Here is a 26435-nt window from a genome sequence, read left to right on the forward strand (position 1 = left end):
CTCTGGGACCAAGGGGAAATCTGAGCCCAGCAGCAGAATCGGTGCTGTTATTTCCATACAGAAACCTGCCACATGGAGGCACAGGGCGGGTAGTTTAGACCGGGTTCTGGTGCCCATGCTTCCTGCTTCTGCTCTTTGTGTGGCCCCGCAGTTGGGTGCAGAACAGGGGTACAGGAGGCCAGCCTTCGGGGTCAGAGGGTCCCCAAAGAAGGGGGAGGGGATTCAGCACTGTAGAGGGAGCAAATGAGTAAAACCTTTAAATAGAGCAAAACAGCTGAGCTTCAGTGAAGGCAGCATTTGAAAAAATGATCCTGAATTTAGATCCCAGGTTTTGGGGCCTGGAGTGAATTGTATGACCCCACCCCCCACCCCGTGAAAGATGGGTGTTCGCAGTAGAAATGCAGAAAACCCTGTGCCTGAGCCATCCGGAGCGGCTGGACTTCAGCGCCTGAGATCTGTCAGCTTGGCCTGTGGATGCACCATCCCTTCCCCTCACTGCGCAAATTCAGCAGCAAAGGCTTGCAACCCTTCTCCGCACCAGCCTCTGGTATGGTGCCCCACCACGGCCCTGAGCTCACAGCCTGGGCTCTGCGTGTGCTCCCCTTGGGCCCTGCCCCCGACCTGGTACAGGCGTGTCCTGCTCCGGGGCGCCTTTGTTCTGCGCCCCCTCCCTGGACTGTGGGGACAGGGCTCTGCTGCAGCCTGAGGTCGTGTGCACGGGGGGTGGACGGGGGTAGGGCGTCCTGCTGGCCCACGAGGTGGGGAGCACGTGGGGGCACTCCCCCCACCCGCTGGTGTTTCCCAGGCAGCACAGTTCGGTCACAGTGGGGCAGAGGGGGCAGACCCCTGAAAACACAGTTTTTCAGTCAAGTGCCCAGATGCCACCCTGGGCTTTACTGTGTTTCCTCAGCACTGTTCCTGTTGGACGTTCTGCTGGAAGGTTCCAGCGCCTCAGACACACTGGCAGCTTTGAGGCGTGACAGGAGGCTGACGTGGAGCGCGGCCGCTGCTCACTGACGCCTCCCTTTCCTCTATCCTCAGCTCAACGATGCCGCCAAGCAGCTGATGGAGATGGACAAGCTGGGCCTGGCCTCGGCGTCCGGGTCCCTTGCCTCCCTGCCCTCTGACACCGGCGCAGTGGCCAGCATGGCCCCGGGCCCCACTTCTGGCAGCATGGGGGCAGTCAGCGCCTTCCAGCGGCGTGTGGACAGCAAGAAGAATGCCAAGAAGCGGCACTCCTTCACGGCGCTCAGCGTGACGCACAAGTCCACCCAGGCCAGCGGCCACAGGCGCTCCATGGAGATCAGCGCCCCTGTGCTCATCAGCTCCAGTGATCCCCGGGCCGCGGCCAGGATCGGGGACCTGGCGCACCTGTCCCGCAGTGCTCCTGCCCAGGTAATGCCATGGCCTGCGACCTGGGGGCCCTCCTCAGTGCCACTCACTTCCCTCCCCAGTCCCTGGGCGGCCATGAGAAGGCCAGGCACCTGTGCCTTTTGGGGTCCCAGCCTCAGGGCCCACAAACCCCGGTGGAGTTGAGTCTCCATCTCAACCACAGCACTTACACAGCCCTGGTGGACATGAGGGGCTTCTCAGGGGCTCGAGACAGCCTCTGAAGGTGTGGTCCCAGCCCCCCATGCCCTCTGATGCAGGAGAAAGCCTGGATTAGCACTCTTGTGTCTTCAGCATCTCGTGAACCCTGTGACCACGGGTCTACAGAGCCCATCTGTGTGGGAATAGGCACCAACTCCATCTACCAGGGAAGTCAAGGGGATTTGCTTTGCTCGCCGTCAACTAGCAGAGCCAGACTGGTTCTGCTCGCTGCACGAAAGGCCAGTCCATCAAGAGACGAGGTGTTGGGGTCAGCAGCAGAGATGACCAGGTCCTGGGAAGCAAACATTGTGACCAGGCTTGGGTCTTCAGTGAGGCCGTCAGGAGGGTGAGAAGTAAAGGGAAGCAACTGTGCCCATCTCTGGACTCTTGTTGTTCGGCTGTTGGGAGGAGGAAGGGGTGCCATCGTTGTGAGTTAAAGGCAGGCCGGCAGGGCTGTGGGGCTTCCCTGGTGGCTCAGCAGTGAAGAATCACCTGCCAATGCAGGAGACACAGGAGGCAGGGGTTCCATCCCTGGGTCAGAAGCTCCTCTGGAGAAGGAAATAGCAACCCACTCAAGAATGCTTGCCTGGGAGATCCCATGGGCAGAGGAGCCTGGTGGGCTACAGTCCATTGGTCGCAAAGAGTTGGACACGACTGCGCACTCACTCATAGGGCTGTGAATGGCAGGTGCCAGTGTGGGCAGTGCTCGTGGGCAGTGGTCATGGGTGGTGGACGCTTCTTGGTGGAAAAAGACCCCACCCATTGACTCAGAGTCAATCCTTACAACGCCCGACAGGTCAGAAGTAGTCCTGTAACCGACTCCCTCATCCCAGCTCATTAGTGCTTTGCGATTTTCAGCCCCTGATTGAGGTTCCCAAGCTCCCCACTTTAGGGGTCCCTCCCCTTCAGAGTGACCCGGGGAGGCCTGTCCAGCTCTTGTCCCAGCTGTGGCCCAGTGGGACGAAGGCAGGGGCTGGAGGTGTGTCCTCTCACCGCAGACGGCACTCAAGCGGGTCGGCCAGCTTTTCGGCCTTTTGGAGCCTGCGACCTCGTGGTCTCTATTGCAGCTTCCTTCCACCCTGAGAGTCAGGAGAATCTTGGTGATCAAGGCAGAGGCGGCAGCGGCCAGATGTGACCTCGAGTGGGTCTGTGGACCCAAGCGGACCTGGAGCCAGAGGCTCAGGGCTACGTTGAGAGTCTGTAGACCTGTCAGGGTCCCTTCAGGTGAAGTGTGAGGGGAGCCACTTGAGGTGATCTTGGCCTCCCATCGGCCTCTGTCTTGCGTGGCCAGTCAGCTTTCCCGGGGCCTATGGAGAGAACTATGGATGTTCTATTGGCACAGCACGATGGCTCCTTCTCCCAGGACAAACCATTTCCTTCAGATCCTCAGCCTCTGACCTCTAGCTGCCAGTGTGAGCTTGGCCAGCCCAGGCCAGGCTCTGCCCGGCCAGGCTCACCACCCAGACCTTGCCTCTGGTCACGCTGGCCCTGCAGGCTATTGGTTGTTCTTCTTGGAACTAAGCAAAGAGTTTGGCTGTAAACGTTTTATTCTGAAGTTTTATTTGGGAAGCATGTTCCTGAGAGCCTTTTACACCCTGCATTCCAGGGTGGTAGCAAGTGATGAGTGAACGTGCCCATTTCCCAGCTCCTTAGGGTGATGACAGTGTTTCCTGGACACATACTAAAATGAAAGTGAGATGTTTCTTCTTAGGGTCTTGGTCTGCGTCAAGGAAACTGACTTGGAGCCCCTTTTAGCAGGGGTGCAGTCCACCAACCCACAGACCATTTTCCCTTTTATTGATCCCAGTGGGAAATTAAAGGCCTGGTTCCCGGTTACTGCTCAGGGGCCCCGGGAAACACCGCGGTACGGCCTCCGGCGGCTGGTAACAACCTGACGGTTTAGAATCACGCCTTCTGGGGCTCGTCCTAGACTCCTGTCAAATGCTCCATGGGCCACTGCTGAACGAGGCCAGGTGGGTCACTGGGGTCGGCCGCCCCGTGGTTAGTGGCCCCGAGGACTGTGCCACCCACATCCTCACCCTGCTGGTGGCTCCCCTGGTCGGGCTATGCTAGCCTCCAGGGCTGAGTCCCAGCAAGCGGTCATTAGGAGTCTACTGAATAGATTCCGCCTCATCTCAGCGGATACCTTCCCACGGTGGGTCAGGCAGGCACAGGGCGGGACCGGGAAGGAGGGCCGGGGCCAGCACGGAGGGAGGGCGGGGGCGAGGGCGGGGCCAGGGTGGGGGAGAGGCGAGGCGTCACCAGGAGGCAGGAGCCTGTCCCAGGGCTGCGTTCCCAATAATCTTTATCTGACAACTCTGGAGCTGTCTCCTTCCTTCCTTCATCCCTGCCCAGTTCCCTCTCTCCTACCAAGCCCTCGCTAATTCCTTCAGGCCCAGAATCATTTAAAAGTTCAGTTCAATTCAGTTCAGTCGCTCAGTTGTGTCCGACTCTTTGCGACCCCATGAACCGCAGCATGCCAGGCCTCCCTGTCCATCACCAACTCCTGGAGTCCACCAAAACCCATGTCCATTGAGTCGGTGATGCCATCCAACCATCTCATCCTCTGTCATCCCCTTCTCCTCCTGCCCTCAGTCTTTCCCAGCATCAGGGTCTTTTCAAGTGAGTCAGCTCTTCGCATCAGGTGGCCAAAGTATTGGAGTTCAGCTTCAACGTTAGTCCTTCCAATGAACAACAGGATTGATCTCCTTTAGGATGGACTGGTTGGATCTCCTTGAAGTCCAAGGGACTCTCAAGAGTCTTCTCCAACACCACAGTTCAAAAGCATCAATTCTTCGGTGCTCAGCTTTCTTTATAGTCCAACTCTAAAAATCAAAGCGGAATCAGCCTCCAGCCCTCAGCTAGGAGACAGGCCCCAGACTTGCCGGGAAGCCTGTTCCACGCGGACACAGCAGAGGGCATGGGGCTGCACTGAACGACCTCAGACAGACTTTCTGCACCTCTAGTCAATGCTGTCCTCCGGGGTGGCCTGCCATGACTTGGAGCCACATGGGATGCCTGGTGCTTCTGAGCCCTTAATCCTGATGCCGTGTCTCCCCTGGGGTTAGCACAGGCCTGCCTCCCAGGCTCCTGGAGGGGCTGCCATGTCTGCAGCCACATCCTCCTTCGCTGGGCCTGTGTCCTTGGCTGTCGGGGTTGTGGGGGAGACAGCTCTCCACCCTCTCAGCAGGAACAGAGGTGAAGACAGAATTCAGAGGGGGATGGGTGGGATCCTGCCCCACCAGGAAGTCCCAGTGGGGCTTCCACCACTGGGTACAATGTCAAAGGGGCCTTCATCTGGGCTCCACGCTGCAGGGGACTGTTGGAGCCCTGGTATAGTGGGCTTGGTCTTAGATGTTCTTCATCTCGACCTTGACCTTGGGAAAAGGGGTTATCACAGGTGTGGCCTCTCATGCCTGCATCCCTGCTCTAATGGAGGGTCTGCCCTAAAATCCCACTTATTTGCTTCGTGGCCTCTGTCATGTCAGATCTCAGCTGAGGGCCAGGTGTCCAGGGAGGGCCCGGCACTGCTCGCCTGTGGCTCCTGTAGGGCATCTTCGTGGCCCCAGTGCTGGGTGAGCGCCCCGTCCTCCTGCCTCCAGCATCTGCCATCCAGAGTGACGGGCCAGGTCCGTAGGTTCAGCTCTGTGGCTCAGAGCTCAGCCACACCAACCTATCCCTCCTCTGGCTGGGAGGCAGAGGCAGCCTCATCTGAGCTTGTCTCCTCTGGGTGAATCATGGCCGGAGTGGCTGAAGAGCAGTGAGGACCAGAGAGACACTGGGGAAGGCTACCTCCAGGCACAGCGGGATTCAGCAGCCACACCAGGTCATGGGACTTCACGTGTGGTGCCTGTTGGCTGGTAGCTGTTTCAGGAGGCTTTATTTGCACAGGAGCCCTCTGATAAGAGCTGGGTTGTGAGTCTAGCTCCACCCAAGCCAGTCACCTTGTGGGTCCTGCCGCCTAGCTGAGGCCCTCCAATGGCACTGTGGCCACAGTGCCCAGATTTGGTCAGCAGAGTGGCTGATCCGCAGGGTCACCCCACAGTCCTCTCCTGGCCCCCCACAAAGATGGCATGTATGGAATCCAGGAAACATGCAGTCACATCAACCAAAGCTCGATCTTGAAACAGACCTCAGATAATTGAACTCTGTCATTCTGTGTATCTCACTTTGAAAATGTATTGGAACCACTCACTGTTGGTAGTAAAAAGATGGAAAAACCTGAACAATTTTTAAAAACTTAACTCAAATCCCAACTCCGTAAGTACCAGCTTTATCATCTGTGTGTAAATTCCTCAGTGGAAGCACACTGCCTTTTATAGAAACAAGCTAAACCTGGGTGTCCAGCTCCCTCACCCAGTCCCGTTCGATGTGCTCCACACAGCTGTCCACACCCACCTGTGCAGGTCCTTCTCCCTGTCATGTGGGGCATGCTGGTCGGCAGAGAGCATCTCGGGTCAGCCTCTGTCCTTCCTCCGCCCTTTCTCAAGGCTGAATCTTCACCTCTGACCTCCAGTGGGTGCAGAAAGAATGAGGCCAGCATTTCCTTGCTCGCAGCTGTGAATTACTGTGTCTAATATTCCAACTCACCTGGAAGGTGAAGCCCCTCAATGGCCACTTCTTCATCCCCCCAGGCCCTGTCTTCACTGCTTGATTCTTGGGGACCAGGCTTCCCAGTCTTGTCTGGTGCCCAGCTGTTCTGAGTGGGGTGCACCCCGTCCCCGTTGCTGAGCTGTGGTCAGGGCAGAAGTCAGGGCCTGAGGGTGTAACGCACCTAGGGTCGCAGGCCGAGAGCTCAGGGCTCAGGGACCCTGTGCTGATCCTGAACACACATGTCCAGGCCGTGCCCCGACTCCCCAGCCCCTGGTCGGCTTCCCGCTGCGTCATCCTCAGAATCCAAGCACATCAGACTCACTGTGTCCAGCGCCCAGCCCATGACCTCCCCCGGTCTCACACTCCCCACTCCCTTCACTCAGCATCTCTGTCCTGCCAGTCACTAAGGATGGAGACTCAATTCTCCTTGTCTTGCACGCCATTCCTCACCTGAATCCACTTGTCCTATTGGTAGAGGGGGAACGGTGGCCCCAAATATGTCCACTCCTGATCCCCAGAACCCATGAGTGTGTTGCCTCCTTTGGCAGGAGATCAGGAAATGGATCTAGGAGACAGTTCTGGACCCTCTGGGCCATTATAACTGCAGGGTCCTTCTGAGAGGAGTCCAGAGGGTCAGAGTCAGCCAGAAGCAAGACCGACCCCCGGGGTCCTCCCCTGTTGAGTTTCCTGGAGCTGCTGTAGCAAACCAGGTGGACTGGCTCCTTCTGCCTCAGCCAGCCCCTCAGCAGCTCACTGTGTGCCTGGCACTCGGCAGGAATCACCTGCGAGGGGCCGTCCCTCCGTCGTCTTGCAGAGCGGACCCTTGAGGCTTTGAACGTCTGGTCAAGCGAGATGCCGTGTTTCACATCCTGTCTGCTCTAGCCACTGTGTTCACTGTGGAAGGACTGGTTTTCCTTAGCGCTTAGGGATGTGGTTTTAAATAAGCTTACATCTTGAAGCATGAAAAGTTTTGTCTGGCTTTTCTTGGACAAACACAGGAGTAACTAATTCAAGTCCTGAGAATAAAGACAGCTCTCTCCCCTACCCCCCATCTCCTTGCACACTGAATGCTGCATCCGCTGTCCAACCAGACGTGGGCAGGAGCGGTTTCCTGAGCTGCTGTGGGAGGGACAGGGTTCACTGGCTGCCAGGCTCCCCCGGGAGCCTGCAGTCCACTCGCTGTTCCTCTTGTCTGTTTCCAGGACTCCTCGGCCGGATCCACCCCAACAACTGAACAGCAGAGCACAGCTCCCAGAGTCCAACTGCCTCTCAATGTGTGAGTTGCCATTTATGTGTTGGGGCCCCAGCTTTCAGTTCCTACCCCCACCCTACTAGCGTGTCCGTGTGGGGTTTTCTAGTCTGTCACCCACTTGGTTCTGTGCTCTCAGGACTGCTGATGGGGCAGCCTGGAGAGCAGGTTGGCAGTTTCATCAAAGTCTCTGCTTCTCCAACATTCGGTGAAAGCAGGTGGTGGTCCAGACATTTGACGACATCCACTGATCACTCAGGAAAGGGCCCCAGAGGCCCCTGAGGAGGTGGGCGTGGGCCCCATGGGGCAGAGGATGACCGGAGAAGCGGGTGCCACCAACGGCCCAGATGCAGCCTCCGGCCGTCCCACTCCCCAAAATGAGCTGCTCGTCATCACCAAATCGAGCCAGATGAACTCTGCTGGGAAGTGAAACGTTTGTCTGTTAAGAGAATCTGCTCTTGTTAAATGACAGCTTCTAAAAGATATGCCATTTAACATCACCGTTCAAGAGCGTTCTGAAGAGCACCTTGCCAACTGCTGTCAAGTAACTGCTGTTCAGCTACTTGAACGAACATTTAAGGTGGAGAATGTGAATCTGGCAAACAACGTGGCAAGGTGGAAAGCTCTCAGGGTCCACAACGTCCAGAGTGTCAGCCTGTGTCGCTGCGGAACACTGAGGGTCTCGAGCACACGAGGCTTTCACAGTGCAGCCTGCCTGTCTTAGCTAGGATTCCCAGGAGGCGACTGCGTCTGTCCGCTATGCAGGCTCCGCTTCTCTTCAGAGTCCAGTCCCGACCCGCGCCCTCTTCTGGCGGCAGATGGGAATCCCCGAAAGCCTCCCTTACCAGCTGGCTCTGTGGGAACTGGGTTCTTGCACAACCGACCCAACCAAGGGCCTGGGGTCCCGCCCCTTTTACACAGCTTCCTGAGGGGACGCAGATTAGTAGGTGCTGTCTAGAGTCTTCAGGAAGAAATTCAGGACAACACTGGACAGAAGGCGCTCCCTTCCAGCCAGGTCTCTGCTTCAACCTGGGGATGGGGCACCAGGGCAGGCCGGGCAGTTGTCTCACTCTTGAAAACTGGGTGCCAGACCCTTTTCTGAAGAAGAAGCCTGTTCTATGGGAAGCAGTGGGGCTCCTGTCGCTTCCTGAGTGTGAGGCGGGACAGGAGAGCTCTTCAAGGACAAACCTAGGGGTTTCATCTTGGCATCCCCAACAAGGTGCCTGGCATGCAGGCTCTCAGGAGCTATTCCCTTGTTCAGAGACAGCCAGTCCTCCCCTGCTGGACGCTGAGGGTCCTGGTGGCAGCCCACCCCCTGCTGTTGTACCCCAGACAGCCACCCAAGGAGGCGGCTCTGCCTCGGACCCCAGAAGGTTACCAGTTCCAGGAATATCACCCCAGAGAGCCATCAGAACATTCTGGAGGCCTCACCCACCTAAGGACCCTCCATATCACAGGGAGCTTAAGTTTGGGGCAGAGTATGTATGGATTTATTTCTCCCCCAGACCACCCCCCCCGGGGCAGGGGGGGTCAGTGTGGTCCCCAGCCCCCTGCCCACTCCCTCTACATCACCCCAGAGCATGGCTGTTTGTGTGGAGCTCTTCGTTTAACTGACAGAAGGGAGTCTGATCCATTTTTCAAAGGATAATGAGCATTTTGGCAGAAATGTATCTGCTGGTGATGGTGGTCATCACCTGGATGGTGGCCAGCATGAGTTTAACTGGCTGCTGCACCTTAATGTGTGTATTCTGTAGCTCTATCTTTTGAAATACAGCTTTGTTCTTTTCTCGGGGTTTCTTTGGATCTTTGATGTCTTTTGTGATCTCATATAAATTTTAGAAATATTTGTTTTAGCTCTATGAAAAATGCCATTGAAATTTTCATAGGGGTTGCATTGAACCTATAGACTGTCTTGGGTGGTATGAACATTTTAACAGTATTTACTGTTCTAATCCTTGAGCACAAAATATCTTTCCATTTATTGTGTCTTCTTCAGTTTCTTTCATCAGTGTCTTATAGTTTTCATTGTTTTCACCTCCTTGGTTAAATTTATTCCTAGATATTTTATTCTTTTTGATGCAGTTGTGAATAGGATTGTTTTCTTCATTTTTCTTTTGGATAGTTTGTTGATAGATTTCTATATATTAATATCATATGCTGCAACTTTATTAAATTCATTGAAGATTTCTAGTAGTTTTTTTTGTGACATCTTCTGGATTTTCTATGTGTAGTATCATGTCATCTGCAAACAGTGATAATTTTACTTCTTCTTTTCCTGCATGGATTTCTTTTTCTTTTTCTTGTCTGGTTGCTATGATTAGGACTTCCAGTATTATGTTGAAAAAAAAGTGGCAAGAGTGGGCATCCTTGCGTTGTTCCTGATCTTAGAGGAAATGCTTTTAGCTTCTCACTGTTGAGTATTATGTTCTGTTTTTGGTGTTTTTCAGTCACTAAGTTGTTTCTGACTCTTTGCAGCCCATGGACTGCAGCACACCAGGCTCCCCTGTCCTCCACTATCTCCTGAAGTTTGCTCAAACTCATGTCCTTTGAATTGGTGACGATATCTAACCATCTCATCCTCTGCTGTCCCCTTCTCCTTTTGCCTTCAGTCTTTCCCAGTGTCAGGGTCTTTTCTAATGAGTCGACTCTTCTCATCAGGTGGCCAAAATATTGGAACTTCAGCATTGGTGCTTCCAATGAATAAACAGGGTTGATTTCCTTTAGGATTGACTGGTTTGATTTCCTTGCAGTTCAAGAGACTGTCAAGAGTCTTTTCCAGTACTATAATTTGAAAGCATCAATTTTTCAGCGCTCACCTTCTTTATGATCCAACTCTCAAATCTGTACGTGACTATGCTTTAACTATATGGATCTTTGTCAGCAAAGTAACGTCTCTGCTTTTTAATATGCCATCTAGGTTTGTCATAACTTTCCTTCCAAGGAGCAAGCATCTTTTAGTTTCATGGCCTCAGTCACCATCTGCAGTGATTTTGGAGCCCAAGAAAAGAAAATCTGTCACTGCTTCCACTTTTTTCCCTTCTGTTTGCCATGAAGTGATGGACCAGATGCCATGATCTTAGATTTTTTTAATGTTGAGTTTTAAGTCAGCTTTTTCACTTTCATCAAGAGGCTCTTTGATTCCTCTTCGCTTTCTGCCTTTAGAGTGGTATCATCTGTCTATCTGAGGTGGTTGCTATTTCTCCTGGCAGTCTTGATTCCAGCTTGTGCCTCATCCAGCCCTGCATTTCACATGATGTAGTCTGCATGTAAGTTAAATAAGCAGGGTGACAATATACAGCCTTGTCATACTGCTTTCCCAATTTTGAGCCAGTCGGTTGTTCCATGTCTGGTTCTAGCTGTTGCTTCTTGACCTGCATACAGATTTCTTAGGAGGCAGGTACTCCCAGGTACTCCCATCTCTTTAGGAATTTTCCACAGTTTGTTGTGATCCACGCAGTCAAAGGCTTTAGTACAGTCAATGAAGCAGATGTTTTTCTGGAATTCCCTTGCTTTTTGTATGATCCAAGGAATGTTGACGATTTGATCTCTGGTTCCTCTATCTTTTCTAAACCCAGCTTATACATCTGGAAGTTCTTGGTTCACATGCTGCTAATGCCTACCTTGAAGGATTTTGAGCATAAACTTACTAGCGTGTGAAATGAGCACACTTGTACGGGAGCTTGAACATTCTTTGGCATTGTCCTTCTTTGGGATTGGAATGAAAACTTACCTTTTCCAGTCCTGTGGCTACTGCAGAGTTTTCCAAATTTGCTGACATATTGAGTGCAGAACTTTGACAGCATCGTCATTTAGGGTTTGAAGTAGCTCAACTGAAATTCCATCACCTCCACTAGCTTGGTTTGTAGTAATGCTTTCTAAGGTCCACTCAACTTAACACTCCAGGATGTCTGGCTTTAAGTGAGTGACCACACCAACATGGTTATCTGGGTCATTAAGATCTTTTTTGTATAGTTCTTCTGTGTATTCTTTCCACCTCTTTTTAACCTCTTCTGCTTCCGTTAGGTCCTTGCCATTTCTGTGCTTTGTTGTGCCCATCCCTGCATGAAATATTCCCTTTATAGCTCCAGTTTTCTTGAAGAGATCTCTAATCTTTCCCATTTGATTGTTTTTCTTCTATTTCTTTGCATTGTTCATTTAAGAAGGCCTTCTTATCTCTCCATGCTCTTCTCTAGAACTCTGCATTCAGTTGGGTCAGTCAGTCAGTTCAGTCGCTCAGTGGTGTCCGACTCTTTGCAACCCCAAAGACTGCAGCACACCAGGCCTCCTTGTCCATCACCAACTCCTGGAGTTTACTCAAACCCATGTCCATGGAGTCGGTGATGCCATCCAACCATCTCATCCTCTGTCATCCCCTTGTTCTCTCGCCTTCAATCTTTCCCAGCATCAGGGTCTTTTCTAATGAGCCAGCTTTTCACATCAGGTGGCCAAAGTATTGGTGTTTCAGCTTCAACATCAGTCCTTCCAATGAACACCCAGGACTGATCTCCTTTAGGATGAACTGGTTGGATCTCCTTGCAGTCCAAGGAGATTCAAGTCTTATAGTCCAAGACTCTCAAGAGTCTTCTCCAACACCACAGTTCAAAAGCATCAATTCTTTGGCACCCAGCTTTCTCTATAGTCCAACTCTCACATCCATACATGACTACTTTAAAAACCATAGCTTTGACTATCTTTTGGAAAAGCAAAACCCAATGTTAATAGAAGGAAGGAAATAATAAATATCAGAGCAGAAACAAATGAAATAGAGAGTAAGACAACAACAGAAATGATCAGTGAAACTAAGATTATTTCTTTGAGATTTTTCTTCTTGGGAGAACTTTGATCACTAACTTAGTCTGCTAACTTGTAATCAGTCAGTTCAGATTTTCTCCTTCTTCATGGTTCAGTCTTGGAAGATTATATGTTTCTTGAAATCTTTTCATTTCTTCCAGGTTGTTGGCATATGGTTGTTCTCAGTAGTCTCTTATGATACTTTATATTTCTGTGGTGTCAGTTATAACTTCTTTTTTCCTTTCTGATTTTATTGTTTGGACCAGTTCTCTTTATTTCTTGATAAGCCTAGCTAGAAGTTGGAGAATTTATCTTTTCAAAGAACCAGCTCTTGATTTCACTGGTCATTTCTGTTGTTTTCTGTTGATCTGTTGATCATTTCTGTTTAGGTGTAAGGTTCGATAATTTGAGATTTTTCATTTCCTGAGGTAGGCTCATATCACTATAAACTTCCCTCTTAGAACTGCTTTTACAGTGATCCATAGATTTTGGATCATTTGGTTACATTTTCATTTGTTTCTAGTTATTTTTAGAATTTCTTCTTTGATTTTTTTTTCAGTGGCCCATTCATGTTCTTTAATTTTGAAGTTTTTTGGTTTTCTCCAATTTTTCTTTTGATTGATTTCTGGTTTCACACAATTGTGGTCAAGAAGATGCTCGGTATGATTTCCATCTTTGTAAATTCGTGGAGGACTATTTGTAAACTGATGTGATTTATCCTGGAGAACCATCTGTGTGTGCTTGAGAAGAATATGCATCCTGCTGCTTTTGGATGGACCATTCTGTATGTGTCCCTTAGGTCCACTAGGTCCATTCTTCTGGGTTTGGTGTGAGCATCATTATGACCATTACTGTTAACTCTTTAATGGGTAGATTACTTATCTCTGTTTTGTTTAGTTCTTTCTCTGAAGCTTTATCTTTCCTTTCAGTTGCAACATACACTTCTGTCTCCTCATTTTGCCTGATTCTCTGTATTTGTGTCTGTGTATTAGTAAATCAGCTGTGTCTCCATGTCTTGAAGTAGTGGCCTTGTTTAGGAGACATCCTGTGGGGCCCAGAGGCAGGCACTCAAGGGTCCCCTCTGTGGGCGGTGTGTTCCCCACTGTTGTGGGGGGCTGTAGTTACTGTTTAGGCATGCTGGTGTGTGGGCCCAGCCACAGCAGCTGCTGGACAGTGGTGGGCAGAGTTCTCACTCAGCCAAGGTGAGACCTCACCTAGGTGCAGGGGTGGGTGGGCTTCATCAGGGCATGCCCCCTGATGCTGACAGGTAGGATTTTGTTGCAGTCACTCAGTTGCATCCAACTCTTCACGACCTAACGGACTACAACACACCAGGCTTTCCTGTCCTTCACTGTCTTCCGGAGTTTTCTCAAACTCATATCCACTGAGTCAGTGATTCTATCCAACCATCTCAACCTTTGTCGTCCCCTTCTCCTCCTGCCTTCAGTCTTTCCCAGCATCAGAGTCTTTTCTAATGAGTCAGCCCTTTGCATCAGGTGGTCAAAGTATTGGAGCTTCAGCTTCAGTGTCAGTCCTTCCAGTGAATATTCAGGGTTGATTTCCTTTAGGATGGACTGGTTTGATCTCCTTGCAGTCCAAGGAGATTCAAGTCTTACAGTCCAGGACTCTCAAGAGTCTTCTCCAACACCACAGTTCAAAAGCATCAATTCTTTGGCACCCAGCTTTCTCTATAGTCCAGCTCTCACATCCATACATGACTACTGGAAAAACCATAGCTTTGACTAGGTGGACCTTTGTTGACAAAGTAATATCTCTGCTTTTTAATACACTGTCTAGGTTTGTCATAGCTTTTCTTCCAAGAAGCAAGCGTCTTTTAATTTCATGGCTGAAGTCACCATCCACAGTGATTTTGGAGCCCAAGAAATGAAGTCTGTCACTGTTTCTATTGTTTCCCCATCTATTTGCCATGAAGTGATAGGACTGGATGCCATGATCTTCATTTTTTGAATGTTGAGTTTTAAGCCAGCTTTTTCCACTCTCCTCTTTCACCTTCAGGAGACTTTTGAGTTCCTCTTCGCTTCCTGCCATAAGGGTGGTGTCATCTGCATATCTGAGGTTGTTGATATTTTTTGCCAGTAAGAAAAAGTAAGAAAGATATGAAAAGTTAGATGGAACATTCCAAAATTCTGCCCACTGGGTGGCATAAGCAAGGTAGCCTGCAATTTCTGAAATGGCTCCGGCTAGTGAGTCAGTCCCCAGGGAGCATCCCCTCCTGGTTCCTGACCCCTGGCAGATGCTGCCACGTTACTCAGTGGCCTGTGTGCTATTCAGTCTGGTATTTTTTACGCTGGTTTCTGGGTTGAATGAGTCTACATACAGGCCCATCGAGAGCACGTTTTCCATTCCAGGTGCTTCTGTAGTTTTCCTGGTATTTTCTGTTGGTTTTCAAAGCCAGGTATTTGGGGGGCTTGTCTCTCCTGAGCAGGATCAAGGGGTTGGGTCCCTTCTGACTGGACCATGGTGGCTGGGGAGGGGTTTCCTGGCGAGTCCGTCTCTCTGTCTCCTGTGCTCTCTGTTGTCCTCCTGCCCTTACTGGTGGAGGCTCTGTCCATCCAGTGTTCAGGTCGCTCTCTGAGGCGGTGGTCCCATAATGTGGTGTGGGTTTGCTGTGTTCCTGGGAAAAGACAAGTTCAGGAGTGTCCTATGCCACTATCTGAAACCCTTTCCTCAGCCAATCCTGCTGATCGAAGGTCAGCAAGCAGGCACATGTTTTGCTGGCCTGAGTCCATGCGGCTCTGGCACCTGGAGGAGCAGGAGCAGGCTCTTTGCAGGAGGATGGGAGAGAATCTCACTTATTTCAGGAGAAATGAGCAAGCCGTCATATGGAGGCAGAAGGGTGTGAAGTTAATGAAGGCACTAAAATTCTTTAATCACTGCTTGATTAGAGTCTATAGACAATTAGCAGCAAGTGAAGATCTTCCATAGAAAAGAGCAGTTATGCGGTGAGTGGCGGCTGTTCTCAGCAGGCTGCTCATGGGAACACAGCTGCAAGTAGAGGCTGGGCGGCCACAGCTGCCGCGTGTCCAGACTGCATGCTGTCCAGCCGAGGGCGCTGGGGAAGGGGCTGACATGCCCCCAGACTCACTCCCCCAGGGCTGCATCAGCCTGGAGGAGGGGACGCCTCTTCCAATGGGCAGAAGAGCCACCTGGTCATGGGGAGAGCGTTGTGAACCAGGCCTCCCATTCTTGCCTGAACTAAGTACCTTCAGTACCAGCCTTGTGAGTGAATCCACCAAGACAAATGAATCCCAGGCCAGTTCTGGAGTAGCCAGTGCTGTGTCCTCTGAGGCATGTGCAGAGCTGAAGTCCTTTGGAAGGAGTAGAGAGGGAGTGGAGGAAGAGTGGACGGGAGGTGGAGGGGAGAGGCAGGTGGAGTACCGGGAATCCTGCGGGTGCTACCTGGTTCTCCCAGCCCTGGGCTCTGTGGGCATCAGATTGCCCAAAGCTCAGCCGAGGGCACCCTCCAGGCTGGCGGGCACAGCTGAGGGGGTGGGGACAGAAGGGGTGCAGATGATGCACCCTTCCCTGTGGCCACACTTGGACCGGGACTGAGTGACCAGTGCACTGCAGGGACCACAGAATTGCAGACATCAGGCTGGGAGCCGCTGGCCCCTCTGGAGCACCCCAGGCCTGCGCACAAGCTGCAGGCAGACAAGCAGCCCCATGTGCAGGAAAAATGCTGGCAAGGCAATCTGGCTTCCCCTGAGGCATCGAGGGGAGCAGGTTGGGGGGCAGGGGTGTGCCAGGTGAAGTCAGATTGGTTTACACTCCACCCCCCAGCAGTGCACATGGAAAGACTGAATTTGAACGGTTGAGACCAGAAAACGGATTGCTTCTCAGAGAATGAATTCACGATAAAGATGAAGACAGTGGGCCTCAGGGTCCGCTGCTCCGGGCCTCACCCCAGCTTCCCATGGGGCCTACAAGGCCCTGGGGCCAAGAACAACTGCTTGCCTCCAACTCGCTGCATAAATAGAGACACTCCATCTTTTTGAACCTCAGTTTGCTCAGCTGTGAAATGAGTAAGTAGCCCAGCCTCAGAGCTCATGTGGGGCTCCAGCGAGACCATAACAACTCCAGCTTCCCATGCTGCCTGGACTCCGGACACCTGAGGGGGTGGGCTCTGCACTCTGTCCCACAGGTGATGGCAGCGCCTCCTAAACAGAGTTCTGACTGATGACAGAGGAGGGTGCCCCATCCCTTGGAGTGAAGGGGTCCTTGGAAGCAAGCCTATCTCCCTGCATGGTTAGCACCTGAGGGCGCCAGGATCACTGGACGTCTAGTAAATGAATGAACAGCTGAAGCCAGAAGGAAACATCACCTCCCACTGCTATGACTCTAGAGGAGGCAGGACACAGGATAAATCCAGATATGCCTGCATACTCACTCACGACTCGGCTCAGTAGAGGCCGTGGTCCCAGAGGCGAGAGTGAGGGAGGGAGGTGCCCCCACCCAATCCAAGTCTGGGGAGTCGGGTGGTGGTTTCAGCCAAGTTCACTTCTGTTGCCTGTTTTCTGCCTTTATTACCTCATTAGGAACCATGGTGTGTTTCTCTAAAGTACAAGTGGGATTTTGAAAGAAGACTGTTTCGATGTAAAGGCTTAATCAGGGTGCCTTAAGGCCCACAATCTGAAAATAATTCATTCTTACAGTGATGGGAAGATCCTGAGAGGTGAAAACAAACCTTGTTCCCTGAATGGCTCAGGGATTCCAGGATTTTGAGTGGGATCATCAGTTCATCCGCAGGGATCACTCTGTTATCTGAAGGCCCCTCCCTGGATCACAGACAGACACACACACATACACACAGCTCGTCAGGTCTTTGCTGCAATTGCTAACACACATCTTACTTTTAGAATCTGGGTTGATGCCACTGTGGAAGTAGGTGCCAGTGGGCACTGTGCTGGGTGTGGGGGAGGCTTGCTGGGTGTGTGGGGGGACTGTATCACGTTGGGGGAGGGCTGCCCTGGCTCCTGGGACCCCTGAGCCTCTCGCTCGTGGCCCAAAGTCCTACTCTCTCCAGCAGGGACAGCACTTCACCCTTGGATGGCCCTCTGTCCACAGCTTCATGCTCCACTGGACAGGTGGACAGTGCAGGTAGCCCCTGAAGTCACCCAGTCCCGGAGGCTGGGAGGGTGGCTAGGGGGCAAAGAAGGAGGCTCCTGGGGGCCAGCAGGGGCAGTGTGCCCACCAGGCCCATCCTGAAAGGAGGCCCAGGAGATGATGCTTCTTTAGAAATGCATCTTGGGACTTTCCTGGCGGTCCAGCAGTTAAGACTACATGCTGCCATTGCAGGGAGCACATGTTCGATCCCTGGTCAGGGAACTAAGGTCTACAGGCCACATGGTTACAGCCCCCCAAAATTGTTTTAATGTATCTCATTTCTTTGTTGGAGTGAAGCCCCCACCACTTTTCCTGCTCAGATCTTGCAAGCAGGGTATTTGCCTAAAACCATCCACCCCTTCCACAAACCCCCAAAGTAGCAAAGCACTTATCAGAGGTTCTGAGGGTGGCGCCAGGGGCTCAGGACATTTCAAAGAGTCCTGGCAAGTGAGGAGCACAGTGTCTAAGCCTTCGGCTAGGGCTCACACCACCAAGCTGTTAGAAAATCTTGAAAGTAGAATTCCAGTTAGTCACTGATCTTAAAAGTAGAATTTCAGTTAGTCACCTATCTAAGGAGTCCCTAATTGGGCTGGCTTTTCTTTAAAAGGGCCTCCAAACCTCCTCCAGTTTCATGGCTGGGTGAGTATGCAGGTGGGACTAAATGAGGAAATCCACCCAGGGCTGCGTAGTTCACCCGTTTTCCCTAAAGCCTTCTCTTGCCCAGAGCATCAGGTATTAATCAGAGAAAAGGGAACAAAATGGGCCCAGACAGCCGGCCCCCTATCTGGTCCTGGCAGGGCCTCTCTGAGTTCAGCCTGCCAGTTGGCGAAGGGTATGGAGCCCGTGGCTCCAGGGGTCTTTCCCTGGGGGCTCCTCCTGGTCCCTGACTGCCCACCAAGTGTGCGAGGGCACCCTTCTGTCCGTGGCACCGCTCACCACCCACCTCTTGCCCACAGGTACCTGGCGCTGTACGCCTACAAGCCCCAAAAGAGTGACGAGCTGGAGCTGCGCAAGGGCGACACGTACCGCGTCCTGGAGAAGTGTCGGGACGGCTGGTTCAAGGGCACGGCCCTGCGCACCGGACTCTCGGGCGTGTTCCCTGGCAACTACGTGACACCCGTCTCCAGGTGAGGCCCTCGCTGCCTGCCTCCTGTGGCCGCAGCCGAATGGAGACCAGGGACCGTGCCCAGCCTGCCTTCCTGCTGCCCGCTGCCCCGGGGAGAAGGTGGCCGGGAGGAGCCGGAGCACCACACGGGGGCATGTCACAGGGCGGGATCTCGTGGGCACAGGTGCATGCGTGTACGTGTGTGCGTGTATGAGTACAGTGGGTGTGTGTGCAAAAAGCACATGCCATTCACACACCTGAAGGAAAGATTCCATGTTCCCAAAAGTTAACCATTATTACTGAATGGAGCATTATGAGTAATTAATTTTTTTCTCCCCTTGTAATTTCCTGTGATTTACGAATTTACTGTTACATTATTTTTATAAACTGGCGAAAGCAAGTTTAACACTTAGCTCGAGGTGACCCAGGATTGTCAGATATTTCCATGGAGAGGGGCGTCCCCTGCAGGTTTGGTTTAAGATCAGCCTCACTCCGGAGAGCCTGGGACTCCCCAGCCCTGTCTTCACAGCCCAGGACCTGCAGAGACCTGCTACAGACTCCTCCCACCCCACCCTCTGTTCTCCCCGCCCCACCAGCTTCTGCTCTCTTGGCAATAAGACTCCAGGCAAAGTAAACACCCAGACCTGCACTGACACCGCCTGACTTGTCCCTTCACAGCAGCAGGCCCGGGAGCCATATCCCCCAGGCCCTCCTGGAAAGGCCCAGCTCCGTGGCCCTGTGGCCCTGTGCAGGGAGACCCTTCTCCCCACAGCTGCTCTGCAGAGGCTCTGCCTGCTCCCACCATGGGTGACTCCCCGAGCCTCACGGCTGAGATCCAGAGGAGACAGATAGGGAGTTTTCCCGGCTCTTGGACAAATGGAAGGCGTGTGATCCTGACAATGGATCCTGGGAGCTCCCCACCGCAGCCCCACACGTTTGGTGCTGGTGCATGGTTCAGGCTGGCCCGTGCTGGGGGAGGAGCCACTGGGGCCTGTCTCAGAATCCTGTGCTCCACGGTGTGTCCTGGACTCTCCACATCACTTTCTCTGGCAAGTCTGGGGTAAAACCACGAACACGAGGCTTGTTGTCTGTGCCCTTTTCTGGACTCCCAGGAGTCCTTCATCCAGAAGGAGCCGGCCCCTGCCTCCTGCTGCCTGCCAGATGTGCCAAGCCCGTTCCTTCTGCCTCTGTTTGGGGACACACAGCTGTTTGTTAGACTAAATCAAGGCGGTGACTCTGGAACAAAATATCTGATTAGCATCACTTCACTGTTTCCTATGGCTCTTTCACTGGCTGTCACATATGCATGTGGAGAGACCGTGTGGTTGTCAGGGGCTCTGCTGTTCAGCCGGGCCTCTGGGCACCACATACCCAGGTCATCTTGGTGCTGCTGTAGGACTTGTCCTGGATGGCGTGGCCTCCAGCTCTCAGAGCCAAGGGGTTGAGCGGTTTTTCATCAGTCTGTGTGGCGTGGGTGTATCTGTGCCCTCCCCTGACTTCATTCTGTTCATTTCCTCAGGATTCCTATAGGAGGGGCTGGGCCACCCCGGAATAATGCAGTCGGAGGGTCTCCCCTGGCCAAAGGGATGGCCACAACCATGCACCCAGGCGGTGGGAGTCTGAGCAGCCCGGCCACGGCCCTGAGGCCAGCCCTTCCCCTCACCACAGCCCAGGTCCCGGCCCAGCACCAGGCCGCCTCTCCCCCACTGGGCAGTTGTCTGAGGCACACAGTCCAGGCAGCAGCCAGCCAGGCCCGGAACGCTGGCCCCACTGGTATGTAGCAGCCTCCTGGGGACCTCACTCTGCTGAAAAATTTGAGGAAGGTGATCTCAGGGACACAAGTTAAAAGCGTCCTTTGGCCCAGGTCTTGAGCGGTCCGTGGAGTGGTGCCCTGTAATCATGAGTTTATGCTAGTCCTGGGGAACATATTGACATATCTTCATAGCCTGTCCTGTAGCTGAAATGGATTAGAAAACTCACAGGTGTTTATACACTTCATTCAGCAAGAGGACTGGCTGGACCCGTGAGGTTGCCTTGGCACCTCTGATTGGCCCTGTGAGCCACTGTGGGTCACCTGCATCTACATGCCAGGCGCCAAGGAGTCTCCTGATGAAGCAGCACTCCCCCAGCCTCCACCCAGGACAGAGCTGGTAATGAGACCAATCCACAGAGGTGCTTCCTGAGATGCTTTGAGGCTGAGGAGTGATGGCCATTGCTCCTCATGCAGCTTCATCAGTAGAAGACCGACCAGAAGTCAGGATAGTCTAGGTGGCTCCCTGTGTAGCACGAGATGAGAGGAAGTGTGGGGAGGTTCCTGAAGGTGTGAACAGGGTAAACGCATCTTGCTTGGAAGCTTGGCAGTGAGCTAAGAAGAACAGCTAAGCTTGACTCACGTGGTCCCCCTGGGAGCCAGGCCAGTAACTTTCCAACACATACGCCAGTAACGTTATCACTGTGCAGTGAAAGGGACCCGGGATGGGAGGATGTGCCTCTGAGTTTCATTTAAATGATTCAGAATTCCTTTCCACTCTGACCCCATTCTCAAAAATAATCTCTTTCTCAGAATGTCTTTTTTTTCTTCCAAATTATTTATTTATTTTATTTTGGGCTTCCCTGGTGGCTCAGTGGTAAAGAATCCACCTGCCAGTGCACGAGAGTGGGTTTATTCCCTCAGTCAGGAAGACTCCCTGGAGAAGGAAATGGCAACTCACTCCAGTATTCTTGCCTGGGAAATCCCATGGACAGAGGAGCCTTGTGGGCTACAGTCCATGGGGTTGCAAAAGAGTTGGACATGACTTAGCAACTAAACAGCAACAACAATTTATTTATTTTATTTTTTGACTGTACTGGGTGTTCACTACTGTGCACAGGCTTTCTCTAGTTGCAGAGAGTGGAGGCTATTCTGTATTGTGGTGCTCGGGCTTCTCATTGTGGTGGCTTCTCTTGTTGTGGAGCGTGGGCTCTAGAGTGCCCAAGCCTCAGTAGTTGTGGCACATAGGCTCAGTAGTTGTAGCTCACGGGCTCTAGAGCACAGGCTCAGTAGTTGTGATACACGGGCTTAGTTACATGTAGAATCTTCCTGGAGCAGAGATCAAACCTGTGTCCCCTGCATTAGAAGGTGGATTCTTATCCACTAAGCCACCAGGAAAGTCCCTGACAGCAGTCCCACCCTGGTGTCCAGCCTCGTGCTGGGTGTTCTCATTCAGCCACAGTGGGCTCTGTACCAAGGAAGCCTCATGGGTGGACTTGGCTCTGCCTTGATGTAGGTTTGCTAAGACTCACTTTGTAAATGCGGGAGATGATGAAGGACAAGGAAGCCTGGTGTGCTGCAGTCCATGGGATCACGAAGAGCTGGACACAACTTAGCAACTGAACAACAAGAGTCCTTCATATATGTTTTTTTTCCCCTTAAATTAGTGAAAAGTGAGGTCTGTTTTTCACCTGCCCAGTAGGGCCCTGGAGAAGAGCTAGTTGTCTCCGCCCTAGAAGAATCTTCAGCAATATCACCTGTGGCTGACCTCTCAGCTCAGCCGTTACCTTCCAGCTGGCCGTGGCTCAGGGCAGCTGAGGGTGCTCATTGTAGCCTCCAGCTGTGGATGCAGCCCCTGAGGCCTAGAGATAGCGTGCCCAGGAGTGCCCGCCCACCTCTCCATGGCTGGGGAGACAGGCACTGAGGTGCTGGTCTCCTGGGTCTGGAGCTCCCAGGCAGGGCCTCCTGCTTGTGACCCCCCTCATCCATTCCCCAGCCTGCTCTGAGATCCATGATGCTGAGAGCCATGGCAGGCCTGCCTCTCATGGAGTGTACATCCATCCCAGCCACCCAGCTCTGCACCAAGTGCCCTACGAGGGCCTGTCCACACTCCGCCACGTGAGGAACCCACCAGTTCAAGGAGGAATATGACCGGCCCATCTCATTTATGGAATGGAACAACAGCAGAATCAAAGAAATCGGCAAGCCAGAGCAGAACAACTCTCTCTCTCTGTCCTCAATCACCATGGTAACCAGCATGGGTAACAGGCATGCTCTTCCATCTGTTTAATTCATGTGTGGGAGAGTGAGGCACGGGGTGGTTTAATGGCATGCCGGGTGCGCTCCAGCCCAGGGCTCGTCCCCAACTCATGTGCCGCAGCCAGGATACAGGATGTCCCCATCATAGCAGTAATGAGATATCTGGAGTCCCCACAGCATTTTCCACTTCCTTCTGTGTCTGGAGAGCAAGAACACACTGCTGACAGTGTGCACAGGCAGAGGATCGCTCACTGCAGTGACTGCCCCATCTCAGCAAACCCCAGCTCCAGCACCTGGGAGATCCTTGATGGTGTCCTCAGACCAAACCACAGTCAGGCAGTTGGACAAAGGCCTGGTTGCCTTGGCCATGGTGCCCAGAGGGCAAGGGCCCCACATAGCTATTCATTTATCACCAAAATGCACTGGGAGAGAGCTGGGTGCACGAGGGCTCTGCTGGGGTCTGGACCCATTTCTATCCCCCTCCCTTAGAGAGGAAGATGAGGAGACCCAGGTTACAGTGGAGTTTGAAAAGCTCCACTGGGTGGAGGCTTGGAGGGTGTGAAGGTATAGGGAGCAGGAGGGGTGCCTCCCTCAGACCAAGGAGAAAGGAGGGTGCGACTGCTGAGGGGCCCGTGGACCATCTCCAGGAGGATGTGATGCTGCCTTGGTTCCTAAAGGACAGACAGGAAGTACCTGAGTGGACCAAACAGATGGGGAATTCCAGCCACGAAGGCATGGAGATGAGCAAGACCACAGTTTGTGCTTGGGGTGATTCTGTCTGTTTTAATGTGACTGAGAGGTGGGAAGGAGGAGCAGAGTGTTGGTGACAGTTTCTCTGCAGAGGCAAGGTGGACGTTAGGTCTAAAGCTCAGAGCAAAGCGTGCAATGGTGGAGCACGAGGGAGGCTCTGAGCCCCAGAGGACAGGTGTGTTGGCGGCTGTGAGCCTGTGACAAAGCTAAGGGGAGCAGATTGGGCTGGTTCTCTTCCACTGGGTCAAGGAACCCCAGTCTTTATCCTGTAGGCAGCAGGGCTCTTAAGGGGTTTAAAATAATAGATACAACCATATATTTTTTTTAAGTAATTAATTTATTTTTTATTGGAGGCAAATTATTTTACAATATTATATTAGTTGGTTTTGCCATATATTGATATGAATTCGCCCCAGGTTTACATAAGTTCCCCCTCCTGAACCCCCCTCCCACCTCCCTCCTTCCTTTATCCTCCCTCTGGGTCATCCCCGCACACCAGCCCCGAGCATCCTATAACATGCATCGACCCTGAACTAGTGATTCATTTCACATATGACAACATACGTGTTTCAATGCCATTCTCCCAAATCATCCCACCCTCACCAAAGGATAAAGCTAGATTTCTGCTTATGGCCAAGATAAAGCAGAGGTCAGGATTTACCCTCCCACCAGAAACAACTGAAAAACACAAGGAATGTATAAAACAGTGGTTGTGAGATGCTGGATACTAGAAGACCAAGGATGGCGATCCATGAGAGATGAGAACACAGAGGAAGGTCCCAGCTCACCTCCTGGAGAGAAGGCCAGGTGTCAGCACAGGGAGAGCATGAGGGCCAGTCCAGAAGGCTCCCTCGGTCGGGGTACAGAGATGAGGGTCTGGATGACCGAGCCCCAGAGAGTGCAATGTCCCTGGCTCAGGACACTGAGAATTGATGAGCAGGCATGTGAGGGACCACGTGGGCCAAGAGCAGAAGGACTCTGCTGGGAAGTGCCTGTTCCCGCCAGCCGGCTCCCAGGACACCAGCCACAGTGCAGAGGAGCTCACCTTGCTGGGGCAGCCACACCTTGCCCACCTGTGTCTGATAGCAATAATGAAGCACCAGGCATGCAGAAGAGCAGGAAAACATGCCCCACAAAGATGAGATCAACCAACCAGTCATCAAAGCTGACTCAGAACAAAGATCTAAAGAAGATGTTATAATTGCATTTCATATGCTCAGAGAGGTAAGTAGAAACATGGAAGATATTTTAAAGACTGAAATCAAGCTTCTAAAAATAACTACACAGTGTGAGAACAAGAATACACACTATGGCATTAATGATAGATTAGACATTGCTTAGAAAATAGTAGTGAACTTGAAGATCTAGCAATAGAAACTATGAAACAAAGAGATAGAAGAGAATTTTTTAAAATGAACAGAGCATTAGTGAGCAGTAGGACAACTTCAAGTGGCCAAATATATTTTTAATTGAAGTCCCCAAAATGAAGGAGACAAGGGTGGGACAGAAAGATTAGTTGAATAAATTATGACCAAAATTGTTCTAAATTTGATAAAAACTGTAAACTCATGGATCAGTGATGCTCAATGACTCCCAAGCACAAGGAACATGAAGAAAACTACAACAAGGCAAATTATGATCAAATTGTTCAAAATCTGTGATGAAGACAACCTTGAAAGTAGCAATAAAGAAAAGATACATAGTGTAGGAAAAAAATAAGGGTGACAGTAGATTTCTTGTCAGGAACACTACAATTGAGAACACAGTGGAAAACTTAACAAGTCCTGAAAGAAATGCATCTGTCACGTTAGGATTCTACACCCAACAAATGTCTTTCATAAATGAAAGCAAAATAAAGAATTATTCAGACACAGTGAAGTTAAAAAATGTCATCACACACCATGAAAAATGTCAAACAGTAGTCTTTAGATAGAAGGAAAACTATACCAGGTGGAAACAGGCATCTGCACAAATGTTACAGTATACAAGGTCAATATACAAAAGTCAATTTTATTTCTCTATGCCAGGAATGATTTTTGGAAATCGGCATTTTAAAAACGATACCAACTTTGATAGCATTAAAAACATAAATTACTTAGGATTAAATCTGATAAAAGATGAATAAGACTTGAACACTCCAAAATATTGCAAATTAAAGAAAGAAATTAAGGAAGTCTTATATATTTACAACTAATCCAACATCCTCTGGATCACGGAGAAAGCAAGAGAGTTCCAGAAAAACATCTATTTCTGCTTCATTGACTATGCCAAAGCCTTTGACTGTGTGGATCACAATAAACTGTGGAAAATTCTGAAAGACATGGGAATACCAGACCACCTGACCTGCCTCTTGAGGACCTGTATGCAGGTCAGGAGGCAACAGTCAGAACTGTACGTGGAACAACAGACTGGTTCCAAATAGGAAAAGGAGTACGTCAAGGTTGTATATTGTCACCCTGCTTATTTAACTCATATGCAGAGTACATCATGAGGAACGCTGGGCTGGAAGAAGCACAAGCTGCAATCAAGATTGCCGGGAGAAATATCAATAACCTCAGATATGCAGATGGCACCACCCTTATGGCAGAAAGTGAAGAAGAACTAAAGAGCCTCTAGAGGAAAGTGAAAGAGGAGAGTGAAAAGGTTGGCTTGAAGTTCAACATTCAGAAAACAAAGATCATGGCATCTGGTCCCATCACTTCATGGTAAATAGATGGGAAAACAGTGGAAACAGTGTCAGACTTTATTTTTTGGGGCCCCAAAATCACTGCAGATGCTGATTGCAGCCATGAAATTAAAAGACGCTTACTCCTTGGAAGGAAAGTTATGACCAACCTAGATAGTATATTAAAAAGCAGAGACATAACTTTGCCAACAAAGGGCCGTCTAGTCAAGGCTATGGTTTTTCCAGTGGTCATGTATGGATGTGAGAGTTGGACTGTGAAGAAAGCTGATCGCCAAAGAATTGATGCTTTTGAACTGTGGTGCTGGAGAAGGCTCTTGAGAGTCCCTTGGACTGCAAGGAGATCCAACCAGTCCATTCTAAAGGAGATCAATCCTGGGTGTTCATTGGAAGGACTGATGCTAAAGCTGAAACTCCAATACTTTGGCCACCTCATATGACGAGTTGACTCACTGGAAAAGACTCTGATGCTGGGAAGGATTGGGGGCGGGAGGAGAAGGGGACGACAGAGAATGAGATGGCTGGATGGCATATCGACTTG

The 26435-nt window shown here is 51.4% G+C and overlaps 1 protein-coding gene across 3 annotated transcripts in view; it reads left to right on the forward strand.

Moving 5' to 3' along the window:
• The window catches only part of SH3RF3 (SH3 domain containing ring finger 3), a 157684-nt gene that overhangs the window by 100855 nt on the left and 30394 nt on the right, over positions 1 to 26435 (forward strand). For all 3 annotated transcript variants that reach the window (XM_088841403.1, XM_055400055.2, XM_055400054.2), the window contains 4 exons: positions 1042 to 1395; positions 7386 to 7459; positions 18304 to 18474; positions 19972 to 20225. In XM_088841403.1, the coding sequence (XP_088697529.1) occupies positions 1042 to 1395; positions 7386 to 7459; positions 18304 to 18474; positions 19972 to 20225 (853 nt within the window). The remainder of the gene's footprint in view (positions 1 to 1041; positions 1396 to 7385; positions 7460 to 18303; positions 18475 to 19971; positions 20226 to 26435) is intronic.

Source organism: Moschus berezovskii, chromosome 11, assembly GCF_049115385.1.
Source record: "Moschus berezovskii isolate FMDL1 chromosome 11, NW_MosBer_1.0, whole genome shotgun sequence".
Taxonomy (NCBI): domain Eukaryota; kingdom Metazoa; phylum Chordata; class Mammalia; order Artiodactyla; family Moschidae; genus Moschus; species Moschus berezovskii.